The sequence below is a fragment of the Orbicella franksi genome, chromosome 12 (genome assembly GCF_964199315.1).
Source record: "Orbicella franksi chromosome 12, jaOrbFran1.1, whole genome shotgun sequence".
Taxonomy (NCBI): domain Eukaryota; kingdom Metazoa; phylum Cnidaria; class Anthozoa; order Scleractinia; family Merulinidae; genus Orbicella; species Orbicella franksi.
Genome location: NC_138156.1, coordinates 21,325,804 through 21,341,261, shown reverse-complemented (window position 1 = coordinate 21,341,261; position 15,458 = coordinate 21,325,804). Strand labels below are relative to the sequence as shown.

The 15,458-nt window shown below is 39.8% G+C and overlaps 2 protein-coding genes across 3 annotated transcripts in view; one reads left to right on the top strand and one right to left on the bottom strand.

Annotated features, from left to right (window-relative positions):
- LOC145463002 (uncharacterized) overlaps positions 1-130 on the bottom strand; it is a 7,815-nt gene extending 7,685 nt beyond the window's left edge. The window contains exon 1 of the mRNA XM_081446695.1: positions 1-130. This exon is cut by the window's left edge and continues 283 nt beyond it. The gene's annotated coding sequence lies outside the window, so the exon portion shown is untranslated.
- A 790-nt stretch (positions 131-920) lies between these two features.
- On the top strand, positions 921-12,746 carry LOC145463014 (uncharacterized). Of its 2 annotated transcripts, none has more exons than XM_081446707.1 (7): positions 921-1,000; positions 1,149-1,368; positions 5,893-5,935; positions 9,269-9,295; positions 9,714-9,743; positions 10,051-10,185; positions 11,077-12,746. In XM_081446707.1, exons 2-7 carry the CDS (start codon positions 1,162-1,164, stop codon positions 11,172-11,174), a joined length of 540 nt encoding a protein of 179 aa, XP_081302833.1. In that variant the 5' UTR covers positions 921-1,000; positions 1,149-1,161; the 3' UTR covers positions 11,175-12,746. The 2 variants fall into 2 exon arrangements, with proteins under 2 accessions (XP_081302833.1, XP_081302835.1); XM_081446709.1 differs by having other exon boundaries at positions 953-1,033; positions 11,077-11,174.
- The last annotated feature ends 2,712 nt before the right edge of the window (positions 12,747-15,458 follow it).

Sequence of the window (15,458 nt, the reverse complement as noted above, 5' to 3'; positions counted from 1 at the left end):
CGCTTCCTGTCTATTTACGTCAGTTGTTTCGCAATTATCCGAACTGATACTGTTCACCACTCAGCATCTGCCTGACTATTCTATTAATTCCTCCGACAAAAATTTACGGTGTCCAGCCAAGGCAAGAAAATATATTCCGCTCTTAGTTTCCCCAGACCGTAAACTGCAACGACAGAAAAGCTTTCTATATGTTAAGGAATGGAAATAAACACCAAGGGAAAAACCCCTAGATTGAATGTCAAACGTTTTTGAACCTAAAAGGCCTAGGGAAAATTACGTCCACGATCAAAGGTTCTTTATTTACAATAGGCTGATTTAAGCCTGGTTTTCAGATGTCGGGAAAATCCCAGACGATCGGGGATTTTACTTTTTGCCGATCATCCCAGATTTTGCCGATATATCGGATATTAGCCAGGGGTCTGTCCCAGATTTTCCCGATTTCACTCGTGTTTTCGAAAAACGCCATGTTTATTTGTGATAGGGGGTCTGGAGCCCAGCAATTTAGGGGATTGGTAATGAGCGAAATCCATCGCCGACGGACGCTGACGTCCCCGACGGTACAAATTTGAGTTTTCATTTGTCGGGAATGATCGCCGACCATCGCGGAAATCTGGGACGCGTCGGGAAAATAGGAACGCTCCCGATTCTCCAGATTTGTCCCCATTCATCCCAGACGATCGGGGATATCTACGATTTCAAGTTTTCATTAGTCGGCAAAATCTGGGACGGTCGGGAAACAATAAAATCCCAGACCGTCTGGGATTTTCCCGACATATGAAAACCAGGCTTTAGCAAGAGAACGGGAACGTCACGTGACGGCGCGCGCAGTACAAATACCCAAATATGCTCAAATTGGAACAGAATCCAGGTTTCCAAAGTTCGAGGGAAAACCCCCTGGGAAAAACCCCAGTCTCTAACCTGACAACTATTAATTCACTTCATTCGGACGTGAGACTACAAATCTGTTACAGACCCATCGCAGTTCCTCGAGGAAGGCATTGTAAGTGAAACGTCGCTGTTGTAAACTTACACGGTACCTGAGAGAACCAACTTTATTTTGCTTTGGATTTGGATTGTTTTATTTATTATTAGTTATGAAAATCCAAGCCAAGTGCATTTCAGTTTAAATGTTGTCTGTTTTACTTCAGTGATATTTTCAGAATGGGTAGCCTTATCAGTACTATTGAGAGTTGGATCAAAGTTGGTAGGGAATTGGCAGCAAGGAGTTTAAAGTGGATATGGGAGTGTGTGAGCGCTCTGTTCACGAAAATAAGCCAACTAATCCAGAGAGTATTGCGCGGAGTAATGTCGTGTTTTAGCTACTCGAGGGAAAGAACATGGACGTACTGTGGACCCACTCAAGTTGAGGTTAGTGATTTCGCGCGGCTTCTTGTTCCTAGCGGGTTATTTACGGTCACGCTCAACGGACTAAGCGAAAGAGGGACTATTCGTACTCTATATCATAGCGAATTATTTCTCATCATTTTAATTTGCAGTTTGGACGTTGATCCGTTGTTGTCATTCTGTCGTTTCTCGAATATTGCGTACGAAGAAACGGGCTAAGAAAATTCCCCAGTAATGTTCATTTTCGTGAAGGATGACCGCGGATGGAGAATGACACTTGATAACTTATATCAAAGGCCCTATGCCTAGGCTGCCTCGTGTCCCTTGTTTAGTGCACAGAAATCCACTGCCAAACCAAGCAAGTGTAATGCAAGCGTAACGCCAAGATGCATTTCACTTACGTTAATTTTACGAATAAAATCCGATCTACCTCGATCGACCCGATTCGACCATTATTTACTATTAAAGGAAGTCACTCCAAAAACCGTGTAATACAAATTAAAGTTCACATTGAGTTGAGTTACTCACCGTTGTTTTAGCTTCTGCCGCTGATCCTACATACCCCATCTTCTCAAAATCATCGCCAACGAAACGAATTTGGTTAAAAAATCGAGTGTTAAGCGCCCATGTCCCACACGGTCAGTCAAAAATAGTGTTGCTCCCCGCTAAGGCTCGCAGTAATTAAGAATGTGTCCAAGAGAAAACCAGGCAGGACCAGGCAGGAGGTGATACAGCTCAAACTTGCCACAAATGTTGGGTTTGGTGAGTGAATGATTGTGGCAAAACAGTAGGTCAAAATATTTTATTCCCTTCAAGTTAGGGGGACCCCCTGCAAAAATGGCCATTTGACACTAATTTATCCATATTTGGTTTAGTATTTCTACAACAAGAAAAACCATGTGAAAATGAAATCCACTGGGACATGTTGTGCAACTATCAGTCTAGCACAACATTTAAGCACAGATATTCATTTCAACTGGGCAATTTGGGTGTCTCAAGTGCTTCTTTTCGCCAAACGTTTACTCGTAATTGATAGGAAAATGCTTAACTAGTTATTTCTTGTTGATTTCAAGTTAGGTTAAGACAGAGAAATAGCTTTTGTGTTTTAATGAATGTTCATGTAATGACCATAAATCGTTAAGTTCTATGTATACAGTACACCAGCACAGAAAAAATATTGAAGTCCCCCAACATTTTATGGCTTTTTTGAGAACTTTGTCGATTACTCTCACTATCCATGTTAGAATACTGTGTATTTGCTATTGTCCAGTGCAGATATTTGCCATCAATTAAAGGCTATTCACATCACTACAAAATATGCACCTTACTTAAGATGAAGTCACGGACAGAAATCAAATTGCCAAGTTGAAATGAATATCTGTGCTGTTAGACTGATAGTTGTACAACATGATCCAGTGGATTTCATTTTCACATGGCTTTTCTTGTTGCAGAAGAACTGAACTAAAGATGGCCAATTAAATATGCATAAATTAGTGTCAAATGGCCATTTTTGCAGGGGGTTCCCCTTACTTGAAGGGAATAAAATATTTTGACCTACTATTTTGCCACAATCATTCACTCGCCAAACCCAACATTTGTGGTAAGTTTGAGCGAAATCGGTGATTTGAGCTGTATCACCTCCTGCCTGGTTCTGCCTGGTTTTTTCATGGACACACTCTTAAATGTAAACTAAACAGAATGCGTTACACTTACGGTAACATTACGGATGTAATGCGATCTGGCCTGCTGTCCTGATCTGACCCAGTTGGTATATATACAGTGAGATGTTGATCATAGACCTAGCAATTAATTTTTGTAATGAATTAATTTTTGTGAGTCATATATTTGTTTACTTATTCGCAGAAAATGCGCCTTAGAGGTTAGTTTTAAATCCACTCGTCATCTTCAGATTTTTTTCTGCGTGACTGAAAGAGTTGCGTGAACAAAGGGCTCAGACACTAACGAAATAAAATGCTAAAAACAGCTGTCACAAATACCTCCAACGTCTACATCCCAGTCTCCGTAAAAAAAATAAAGAAAGAAAGAATCTTAAATTTGTACAGCGTTGAAACTCGTAAATGTATTTCTAAAATCAATAGCACTAAACGCCGTCAATTCATTGTCGGTTTTATACCTGTCTTTCATAGCAAAAATTGATTAACCCACAAGTTATTTAAACTACCCTTCACAGGAATCTTACATCACGAACGCAAAGAATGGCCGAACTTTGGTCACGTGAACACAAGGCCAAAAATGACATGTTACTGTATTGGACGAAAAAAAAAAACACTCTTTGTTCTCAGTCTGGGCTTTGTACCTGGTCTGCGGTCTGCATCTTGTACCTGGTCTGCATTTTGTACCCCGTCTGCAGTCTGCATTTTGTACTTAGTCTGCATTTTGTACCTGGTCCGCAGTCTGCATTTTGTACTTAGTCTCTATTTTGTACCTTGTCTGCAGTCTACATTTTGTACTCCGTCTGCAGTCTGCATTTTGTACCCCGTCTGCAGTCTGCATTTTGTGCTTAGTGTGCATTTTGTACCTGGTCTGCAGTCTGCATTTTGTACCTAGTCTGTATTTTGTGCCTGGTCTGCAGTCTACATTTTGTACCCCGTCTGCAGTCTGCATTTTGTACCCCGTCTGCAGTCTGCATTTTGCACCCAGTCTGCAATTTGTACTGACCGCTTACTAATATTTAACAGTTATTCGCCGAAGACGAAGTGAACATTGGTGAATGTTTACCGAGACGAAGCCGAGGTAAATATTCACCACTGTTCACTTAGCCTGAGGCGAATAATTGTTTAAGTATAATTTTCAGAGGTGAATATCAAGAACTACAAAATAACAGACTAACACAAGGAACTACAGAGGCGATTTTTCGTTTGTTTTCTCATATACTGTCGTAGTAAGCTTAAATGTACATCCAATGCGAATCATTTTGTTCATCGTGTTAGGCTTTAATGTGTATATGACACGAAAACTAATTTCTGCTTATTCGAAAGGCCTTTCAAAATACAGAAGAATGTCGTTTTTCTTTTTGAAATATCTTTTTTCGTTTTAGAGATATTGACGTTTTTCTATTATGCAAATTAGATCAGTGATGACGTCATATTGTTTGCAACTAAAAGGTAGAAAATACTGAATAAATGATATCTCTGGAAATATTGAAGCAGTGTTCTTGAAACTTGGCACCACAAATGTGCGTCACAAAAGGAACAACATGACACCCTTAGTACTGTTGCCATGACAACAGTTTTGCCGCTGGTGCTGTCTTAATAAAAACTGAAATTCCCAGTTTTTGTCTTAAACCAAGAACCATCTACCCTACTCAAAGTAATGATGGGAGTAAGACCGTATGGGAACTATATCTGTTCCAAGTAGGACTTTTTGTCTCACTATAGAGGTTGCAAATGCGGATTTTTGGTTTTTTGACAGAAAGAGACTGGAACTGAAAGAGTTGCTATGGCAACTGCACTAAGGGTGTCATTTTGTTCCTTTTGTGATGCACATTTGTGGTGCCAAGTTTCAAGAACACTGCTTCAATATTTCCAGAGATATCGTTTATTCAGTATTTTCCACTTTTTAGTTGCAAACAATATGACGTCATCACTAATCTAATTTGCATAATAGAAAAACGTAAATATCTCTAAGACGAAAAACAATATTTCAAAAAGGAAAACGCTATTCTTCTGTATTTTGAAAGGCCTTTCAAATAAGTGGAAATTATTTTTCGTGTCATATACACTTTAAAACAAACACGTAAAACTCTGCGAAAAACAAATTCATCCAGTACCTATGTTATATCGTTGCTCACTTCATTCACAGCTGTACTTATCGTCTAAACATGACTAGCTCCATTTGAAGAAAAATAAATTTCGGTCACTCAAACTGACCTGCTAGCGATCGACGAAACCACTGCGTTTTACGATGCCTCGAATATGTCCAAGGGCAGCAATAGTCATTTTATAAATTCCCCCATGTTTTCAAGTATCCTGAACTTGGGGTGATGTCTTTCGAACAAACGAAAATTTCATTCAGCAACTGTCCATCATGTTTACTTGCCAAGATGGCAAAGATGGCGAACGTAGTAACCAAGCTTGGGAAATGTTACATTCACCGCCAAGCGCGGAGAATACAGCGTCCAATTCTTATATTCTCCTCTAGAAATTGTACTAAAACAGTGAACACCAGAAATTGTCAAGATAAAAAGGGCTGAATGACTCTATTATGCCGTCCATTGGACGTCAATGGAGATGTTTTAAAACTGGTTTTAATTGATTTGTATGTATCTTAATAACGTTCTGTAGTTATCGTATGTACTTTTGTGTCTTTTTTGAATTTCCAGATCTGTAAACTGGTAAGCTAATAGTGGCTATTATATTTTTAGTCAAAAACGACCGGAAATTTACACGAATTAAACTAACATTTTAGAACTGATACAAATACTGTGGTACGAAGTTAAATATTTAGCCGTATTCTAATTAACCTATATAGCATGCGAGTAAATGTAAGGCAGAAATATTGAACGGTGAAAATGTAACTACATTTTAGGTGGGACATGATGAGCTGAGAGTAGGGAGAGAAAGGCCTGCAGGTACAAGTTGTTAATTAATAACACACACGGTGCTGCATACATCAGAAACTTATGGGTTTCTGGTTACATGCATACATGTTACATACATTTAACAACTTGACGTCAGTTTTTCATGCGTCTGTCCTGTTATTGATCATGAATTTCGTCATAACATTGTCAAAGTAGCTGTGGATCCATAATAGAATTTCTGCAGTTATCGTAAAAACATGTTTTGCCGATTTCATTTCCCTCGTGCTGTTTTAGCGCAGGTTATTTGAAATTGCCAACACCCGCTGTACCAAATCTCTTTAAAAACTAGTTGACAGTTCCTCGATTGTGCCCTTAGCGTTGGTTGGAACCACAGCGGCCCAAGCTCCAGCTGTGAGATGATCATCTTGCGCAATATTGGTCACGCCGAAAAAGTTCGAAAATATAAGGTAACCCGGAAACACTGACGCCCGGTCAGCGGACCCCCACTACGGACCGGGTCCGCGGACTACCCTGCGGACCACTCCAAAAAAAGAATAACAATAAGAAATAACGATTTCACTTACGGGTTGTCTAATAGATTACTCGTGTCGGCGAAATTTCGAACGTTACATTGTGCAAATGTAACAGACTTGGGTTCAGGCTTGGGCGCAAGTTATATCATTACACATTACTATTTCCTTTGCTGAAGATATACAGTACATGAAGGACCAGGAAGCCTCCGGGAAGCCTCCGGAAAGCCTGGAAATTTGTGCTCTTTCCCCTCCGCCATTTGGTTCAGACCACTCTCCCATGGGTTCGTGAACTCGATCCAGGTTTCACAATTTATTCAGCGGAATTACAGATACAAACAACCTGAAATGACCTAAAAACACACTTCCATAGCCACATTTAGCCGCGAACGGAAGGTAATAACTTTCCTTCTTCCATCGGCATCTCCCTACGCCGAAAACAACTTTTAGACATTATTTTGGGGGTGGGGGTTTTAGAAACCCAAGTCTGTTACATTTGCCACAGCCTAACGTTTGAAATTTCACTAACTCGAGTAATCCATTTAATAGACAATCCATAAGTGAAATCTTTATTTCTTATTTTTATTCTATTTTTGGGTGGTCCATAAAGGGGGTTCGTAGCGTAGGCCGCGGACCCAGTCCGTAGTGGGGGTCCGCGGACCGGGGGTCAGTGTTTTCGGGTTACCCCGAAAATATAAGAGTCTTAGTTATGAGAATAATTACGATCACTATTAGGAAGTTAAAATACTATATCAGTTTATCAATAATAATACCTTACCTTACTTCCACAGTGTATCGCTTGTTGTCTGGCCGCTTACTCTGCTGAAACGAGGCCATTTTAACGAGTTTATCGCTTCCTAGGTTTCCAACTCCTAAGGGAAAGGCCGCGCACTGCAATTCGGAACGACCGATCCGAGAAGCGACAGATCTGAGCTCAAAAATTAAACAACCGGGCGGCCACAAATCCAACGCAGAATCCAAGCACATATACCGTAAATCCTCGAATTAGCGCTCCCTCTCGAATAAGCGCCCCCTTCGAATAAGCGCCCCTCATGTCGGCCAAAATTTAAAATAGGCGCCCGTCCTCGAATAAGCGCCTTCTCCCCTCCCCCCATTTTGTGGACGAGTAATGAGACAACAAAGAATGTATAGTTTTTGTCGTGTAGTATTAGATTTGAACATTGTTTCAGTTTGTGAACACGTTAGTTTGGGGAAAAAAAAATACAAGTACTAACGGTGCCGCGATTTACACTTTAGGATCAGCTTTTTGTGTCGATACACAACTTATGTTGTTGTTTTACGCGCATATGATGTATTGAAAAATGATCATGTCAGGCTTCCATTTGGGAAAAATGAAATAAGCGCCCCCCCCCCCCCCTCGATTAAGCGCCCCCTTCGAATATGCGCCCCCGTCTTCTCCTAAATTTGAAATAAGCGCCCCGGGCGCTAATTCGAGGATTTACGATATCGTACTTCAAACCGTAGCTTGCTTGCAAAATTTCCAGTCTACACGTTTGTAACGATCCGTGTACATATTCACCGGTACATGTTTACCTCTCTGTGCGATGTGGCACAAAATGTTATCACACGCTGATATTGGGTAAATTTGTATCAATACCTCCCTTGCATACGGCAACTGCGCCCGCAGTTCTAGCGGCAGTCAAAACCGAGCTGTCCTACCGACAAGGTAATAGCCTTTTTCTTAGCAGCTAACTAAAAATATAGACAATACTAAGTTGCTCTGGCCTCTTCTTATGCTAAAATCGAGAATTCTGGGTTTAATTAAAAGAGGAACAGCATATTTTGTTCAAAATGCATGAAAATTAGGGTTTGCCACAAGTTGCTCGGCAACTTTTTGGCAACTTTTCGTATTCTGAGCAACTTTTTTTGTTTTGAGCAATTTTTTGCATTCTGAGCAATTTCTAGTTTTCTAGATATCGGAGCAGCTTTTAGTGCTCTAATTGGCCTTGCTTCCATATTTTACAATGTTTCAGTAGACAGTATGTGAATTTCTTTAATTTTTTTAAAATTTTTTTTAAATTGTTTTCAAATTGTTTTAAATTGTTTTAAAAATTTTTTTAAATTTTTTAAAGAATTTTTAAAAATTTTTTTCACTTTTTTTTGAAGTTTTTTAAATTTTTTAAAAAAAATTTAAAAAATTTGATATTGATGCGTAGTATTTACACATACGTATTGTGAACAAATTTATTTAGCGATGCTGGTTACAACGCAAAATTGCACAAAAATGCTTAGAAACGTTATTTTTGTTGTACAGATTGCATATTTTTGCATCAGACCAGATAAAAGAAGAGAGAGACAAAAAAAAGCTTTTGTATCTTTTTTAGCAACTTTTGAGCAACTTTCGTTACAAAAAGCAACTTTTGACTTTTTTTGGAGCACCTTTTTGAAAAATTTCGGGCGACTTTGGGAAATCTCGAGCAACTTGTGGCAAGCCCTAGTGAAAATGACACAACTTTTACCCAACCTGGCGACAGTAATCAAAGAGTGAGTTGCTGAACGAGGGCGACCCATTTTTGGCGCCAAATTAAATGCTTGGAGGCGCAAAATGTCTTGTATTTTTCTTTTTTTTTTTTTTTTTGACAATCTGATATGGGCTTTGGAATTATAAATTACTTTTCGTGAATATTTAATGTCGTCTCCAGTGAGAAAAGTTGTCCAACTCTATGTCATCATACAGTGACGTCAGGACAGTTCAATTTTTTTCCGCCTGCTGAATCTTGATTGGTCAATTCAAATTTCAGGTTCTCCGGCCGTATGCAAGCATCCCCTAGACACCTTTTACTAACTAATGCATTTTAACGGCACCTAACTTTTTTTGGTAATTTTATTCTAGCTCCTGAACCACTCTCATCAGACTTTGGTAGGTATGACAGTGTTCCCCTGTAAAAGCACGTGTAACATGTCACTACATTGTGTTGCGATCATTTTCTTACAACATGTTACTTGTTTATTTCAGTCACGTGTATTTATAAGTTGAAGACTACAACCCGCTCACCAAATTTCTTTATCCAAATGTCTCAACAGCAAACTGACGTTAGTATTACTTAGTATTTCGGAAAAACGACGCAGTTGGTTTAGTTTTAAAGACACTTTTCGACTAATTCAGTATTTATCATTAACTGAAAAACTTCGCCGTTTTCTCAAGAAAAAATCTTTACTCTTGGGTTTAATTTTTGAAGGTTCATTTGGTGCATCTCCTCAGATCATCTCTTGGAGAAAGCACACCATTTACTGGCCTCAAGCTTTTCTAAACTTCCGTTTCCAATTTTTCTTTGCAGTTCAAGATCTCCCGTCAGATCCTGAGCAATGTGAGTATGACAGTGTTAACTTTCAAGCTCCTAACAAATCTTTTTCTGAGAGGGAAGTTGAAGAGGGGAATCATAAATACATTTATTGTTTTCATGGGAGCTACATGTATGACGATTTCAACACAGGTGGTGGAAGATAAGACGCGCAAAGGAATCAGAAGGCGTCTGCATACAGGCTAATGCCAAAACCCTGGTTTCATACTACTAATACTTTAGTGCTACTACTTCCCCTTCCCCCATGAATGTAAGAGATGACTGGATGGCTTTTTAATATATTATCGCAATGTGTCTTTGTGGTTTCTTAAAGATGACAAGGTGATGGACGGGATAAAGGAGGCCGGCGAACTTGGAGAAGAATTGTTTGAAAATGGGTTGGCGTACTTCAAGGGGTTAAACAAGATAGTGAAGGAAGACCGGCAGCACAAAAATCGGCGTGAAACTGGTAATGTTCACACCACTCTTTAATTTGTAAAATAGTTTCAGCAAAGGAATGGAAAAAATTCTAATTCTGCGACTCTAATTTACGAAACTGACTACAAACAATTTAGAAATCAATCCTCTTCTCTTTCGAGTAGGAGGAATGACGGTAGCATGAAATGCCAGTCATCTCCCGCCTTCAAATTCAGCCTAATCCGCGGTGACGTCTGCCATTTCAGGCCAGGAGAGCGGTGGCCGCGGAGGGGATTCTTATATTAAAGGGTGCAAATGTTCGTCGCGTTATTTAAATCAAACCCTTAGGGAGATCAATCTAGAAAATTAATCAGTTGATTACTCATTGATGTCATTGGTCATCTAGTATTTATGTGCGAGTAATGTCATACTTAGCTATTTGGAAAACGGAAAAAACGCAGGGAATCTCATCAATTATGCCATCCCGTCAGATTCATCCCCTTCCCCAGTATGCATTAAAAATAAATTACTGACTGCAACAAAGACAACTTACGACTACCTCGCCATTTTGCCTCTGCAAAAAATTTCAACAAATGGCATTTTTCACCTCGCTTGAGGGTAGGGGAATTGTGGAAATTGAACAATGATTTCTCAATACCAAAGAATTCGCCACTGAGTAATAATTCGTCAAGTGTCCCATGGACGTTTGTATCGACTTAAAGTGGCATTTGACCTAAAGGAGTGTCTCCCTCGCCCACCTCCCCTCTCCCTACCGAAACAAAAACAAAACATGAGAAATCCATTTACCAGGAGAATGCCGTCAGGGTGAAAAATTGAAATTACCCTCTGGCGGAACCAGCTGGATGACGTCCCTTGAGCTTATTATTGTCTATATTGTTCTTATTTTTCCTATCTCATTATTATTGCTACTCCTTCTTTTCAGCACAAAAACTGCGGAACTTGAAAAATGAGGAATATAGCAAGAAACTGCACGCTGCGCTGCTGGATAACCAGCCCACAGTCAACCCAGGCCTTGCTTAAACTGACCGGCTGTGTTACCCGTCACGCAGCGTGATATCGTTTTGTGGATATATTAGAGTTTTTCCGCACAGCAACCTTACAGATGCAAACATACCCATTATGACATTAGACATGTAAATCTCTTTCTTCATATCCAAACGTCCAAAGAGTTGACCTAGAATTGGGCACATTTCGTACTGAACGCCATGTTTCTTTATTCCAAGACCTCTAGGTCCTGTAGCGAAGAAGAAACAAACAAAGCTATCATGAAAATAAAAAGCGTTGGATTGAATTAGTTAGTCTTATTACAACGATTTTGTAGAGATCTTCTAAATCTGAGAAGCAGCAATTTGTTTGAAAATTTACTGGTTTCATGAGGTATTTGCGCACGCAGCGAGCTGAATAAGACATACAGCAAAGTCACGCCAGTTTACTTCTGTGCGTGCGACTCTTTCTTGAGAGAGACGTACTAGCCATCTCATTTACGTGCCTAAAGCCCGGTTTAAACGTCGCATTTTACATGCGCCGAATCATATTGCCGAATTAAGTGCATGTAAAATGCGACGTTTAAATCAATTAAATGCGACATATTTCAATTAAATGCGAGTTCAGTCAAATATTCGACTGATCCAGTCGAATATACGACTGAAGTTCGCCAGTTGATTTAAACGCCGCATTTTACATGTGCCGAATCTAATTCACAAATTATGTTAAATAAATTATGCTCGAATGGGAATTAACACGTCGCCATCGCTCGCGCTCAGCAATTCTATTCGGCAAACAAATGCGACGTTTAAATCAAATCAGCCGAACTTATTCATTCGAGTCGAATAAAATTAGTATTTGATTCGGCGCATGTAAAATGCGACGTTTAAACCGGGCCTAAGGTCGTGAAATGCATATTTGCATTTGTAAGGTTCTTTATGCGGAAAAGCTCTATTGAATCCACACGCAGGCTTTTCAGTTCATTATTAAATCTGTTTTCTACTACACTTAACTTTGATTAATTGTAATCAACAACAACTAGCTTAATTTGCGTAATCAGATAAAAATATGCACATTTTTGAGAAAAGCTTTTGTAAGGTAAAAATAAAACAGTAATAACTATTTTGAACATATAATAAGGTTATGGTATAGCTATCAAGCTTCATCGGTTTGATTTGAATGAAGAATATTGCGTAGATCAAAGCATGCAAGATGAAATGAATGTTGCTAATTGAATATTGATCTAATGATTTGCAGAAGTCGTACAAGTTGTCACAGATAAATTGTTAAAAAGAGATTTGGTACAGCGGGTGTTGGCAATTTCAAATAACCTTCGCTAAAACAGCACGTGGAAATGATATCGACAAGACATGTATGTGTGTGACATGTATGTATGTAACATGTATGCGACTTACCAGAAACCCACAGGTTTCTGATATAACTGATTGCAGTACCTTGTGTATATAAATTTCAAAAAATTAAAAGTCGGAACGATATTTTAGGCATATACCTTTGCAGAAGTTAATATAATAAACTTTTGATCACTGAGATGACGCTATTTAGTGAGTAAAACTGTAAACTGTAAACGTAAAACGGACAAATAAATAAATCCACTGTAAAGATCTCTTGGTGTTGTAAAATTTACTATTGAATGCGGAAAGCCAGGGATAACAGTGTACTGAAAATGGGGTATCAAATTTTTTGTCAGGTCATAAATACAGTGGGGGAAAATCACAGATTTTGGTCTTAAATAGGGTAAGGGTTTTGGGAAGCGGGCCGCACACCCCCACCCGATTTTTATGGAAGTAGCCCCCGGATGCACTGATTGCCTTAACGGGCCGATTTACAATGACCCATATGAACCACTCTTATCACTGAGGTAAAGTGGCACGAACGAAATGGCGTTAGGTAAACTGAACTTGGAAGAATTAAAACTCAACTTTATAGGCTAGATGGACTAAAAGTAGTTTCTCGGTCGTTGTTTAGACTTAGTGCGCTCGTCTCCAGATCGAGTGGTCTGGGTTCGAGCCCTGGCCAGGGACATTGTGTTGTGTTCTTGGGCAAGACACTTTACTCTCACAGTGCCTCTCTCCACCCAGGTGTATAAATGGGTACCGGCGAACTTAATGCTGGGGGTAACCCTGCGATGGACTAGCATCCCATCCAGGGGGGAGTAGAAATCCTCCTAGTCGCTTCATGCTACGGAAATCGGGATAAGCTCCGGCCTGATGGGCCACTTGGCTCGCATGCAGACTTTACCTTACCTTTACCTGTTTAGACTTTCACGAAATGGAGCAGCATCGGCCACAGTGACTCGTAAGTGAATGACGTCAGTCACGTACTCTTTTTTAACGGTATATGGGCTTTATTTATCCATAGGATTGCTGTTATCACGCCGTCGTAAGTTTCAACACGCTCATGAAGATGGTTCGAGAAAAATTTCCACTAGTAGACTGGAGAGAAACAAGCCAAATTTCGCTTTCATCTCTGTCTGTCCCCTTCCTGGTGAACACAGTATGAAGGGATGACAACGTCCTCCAGTTTTCTTTCGCCTCGCTAGCTCTGCGAGTTTCTTCCGCGTCAGGTATGAACAGTTCATGAGAGGAACGAAAGGAATTTATAGTTTCTTTTAAATGGTTCTTTATGCTTAGGAGTGGCGGCGAGATTCACACAGAATAATTACTTGCCTTGAATAACCAAAAATCGAACATGGCACGTGAACTTTCCAGTCACCGTAGAAATACACTAAGTGTCTGGTTAAGGAAGTAGCTACTGCTTTCTTCGATTCAAAACGAAAGAAAAATATTTAGCCTAGTTCCTTCTCATTTGACGGAAAAAGCATCGCGACCAACGATTTGTAATGAAAGCGAAAACGTTTACTTCTTGGCTAATCAAAACTACTACAAAATTCTCGAACGTGATTGGCTATCAGCAGCCCGGTTTGAGCATTAATTGGACAGTGTACGCGTCATGCTTGTAATTGGACAGTACGCGTCATTTTGCGCGCGCTGTTGAAGTGCACTTTGTTGAGTAAACTACTGTGTTTTTCAGCATTTATAACGACGTTTAATCGTTCAGCGCTCCATCGATGGTTTGTTCGTTTCTCGAATTTTGTCATAGTTTTGATTAATTGGTAACAGAGCTTCGCGTCGTCCAATTCAGTCTGTAATTATACTCGTGATTGACAAATCGGACTCCCGCTTGGCGGTCGTCCGATTTTTTTATCACTCTTATGATAACAGACCGAATTGGACTCCACTCAGTCCTATTACCATTACTAATTAAAGATATTTTTCCTAAGTTGCCGACACATTATGTAGCACACCAAAAAATCTAAAAGTTCATCGGCTCCCGTTTGTACTCGGTACACCGCATGCCAATAAGAGAGCCGACCAACTGTCTTCACCAGAATTTCTAATATACTGAAATATCCCATTTGTTCTTCTTTCCTGGGATCCAAAAATACACCATAAATTGGAAAGATTTCGTCTAACCTTAAAATCTAGGCCGTTTTAAAATAATATGGACCTTAGCAGGGCTGAAACGAGTCCTATAGTAGGCTGAAATAGCTCCTTTACCCAACCTAGTGAATCGAGGCCCAGATTGTGCTCAAATTAAATGGCCATGCGGGGCTCAATCAGGCTTAATTTCGTCAAAGATCTGAATTAACAGCCTACTGTTTGGGTATGAACGTGTTGGCAAACATACCATGCCACTCTCAAATGAAAAGGTCGGGATGCTCGTTGTCTCGCTTAGGGGTATGATTAAAATGAAGGATTCTAGTCTCACTTAGGGTGTTCATGAGGAAACGTCACTATTCTTAGCTGTCAAAGTATCTTTAAGGGTACACTCGAAGAAACAACAATAAAAAACGCTCCTATTTCTGTTTTTAGGCTTAATTTCTGCCGGTCTCTCGAGTCCAGTTTACTAGCGCGGGCTCCTTTCTTGAACAGCGGCTGGTGATCGAGCCTATTCTGTTTTAAGCGTATCTTTGAGGGATCAAATAAAGCTTGAGCCCCACCCAGATTGGTCTCCTTCAGGGGTTTAATTCAAATCCTCCGACGAGCATCCCCGATCTTTTCATATGGGAGTCCCCCTCTCCCCCCGATACCTGTATAGTTCGTTTTTAGTGATGAAAAATCTGGAGTCCGGCCATTGCTGCACGTCGAAAATGAATCAGTGCAGTAACTTAAAGATTACATGTTAAAAATGCACATATTTCTTGATTATACCTTAGCATTTAATCGATTTGGGAAAGAATACAAACCAAAGAAAGGCAGGAATGAGGAGACTGAGATCAGTGGTCTTCATTTTTGAGAG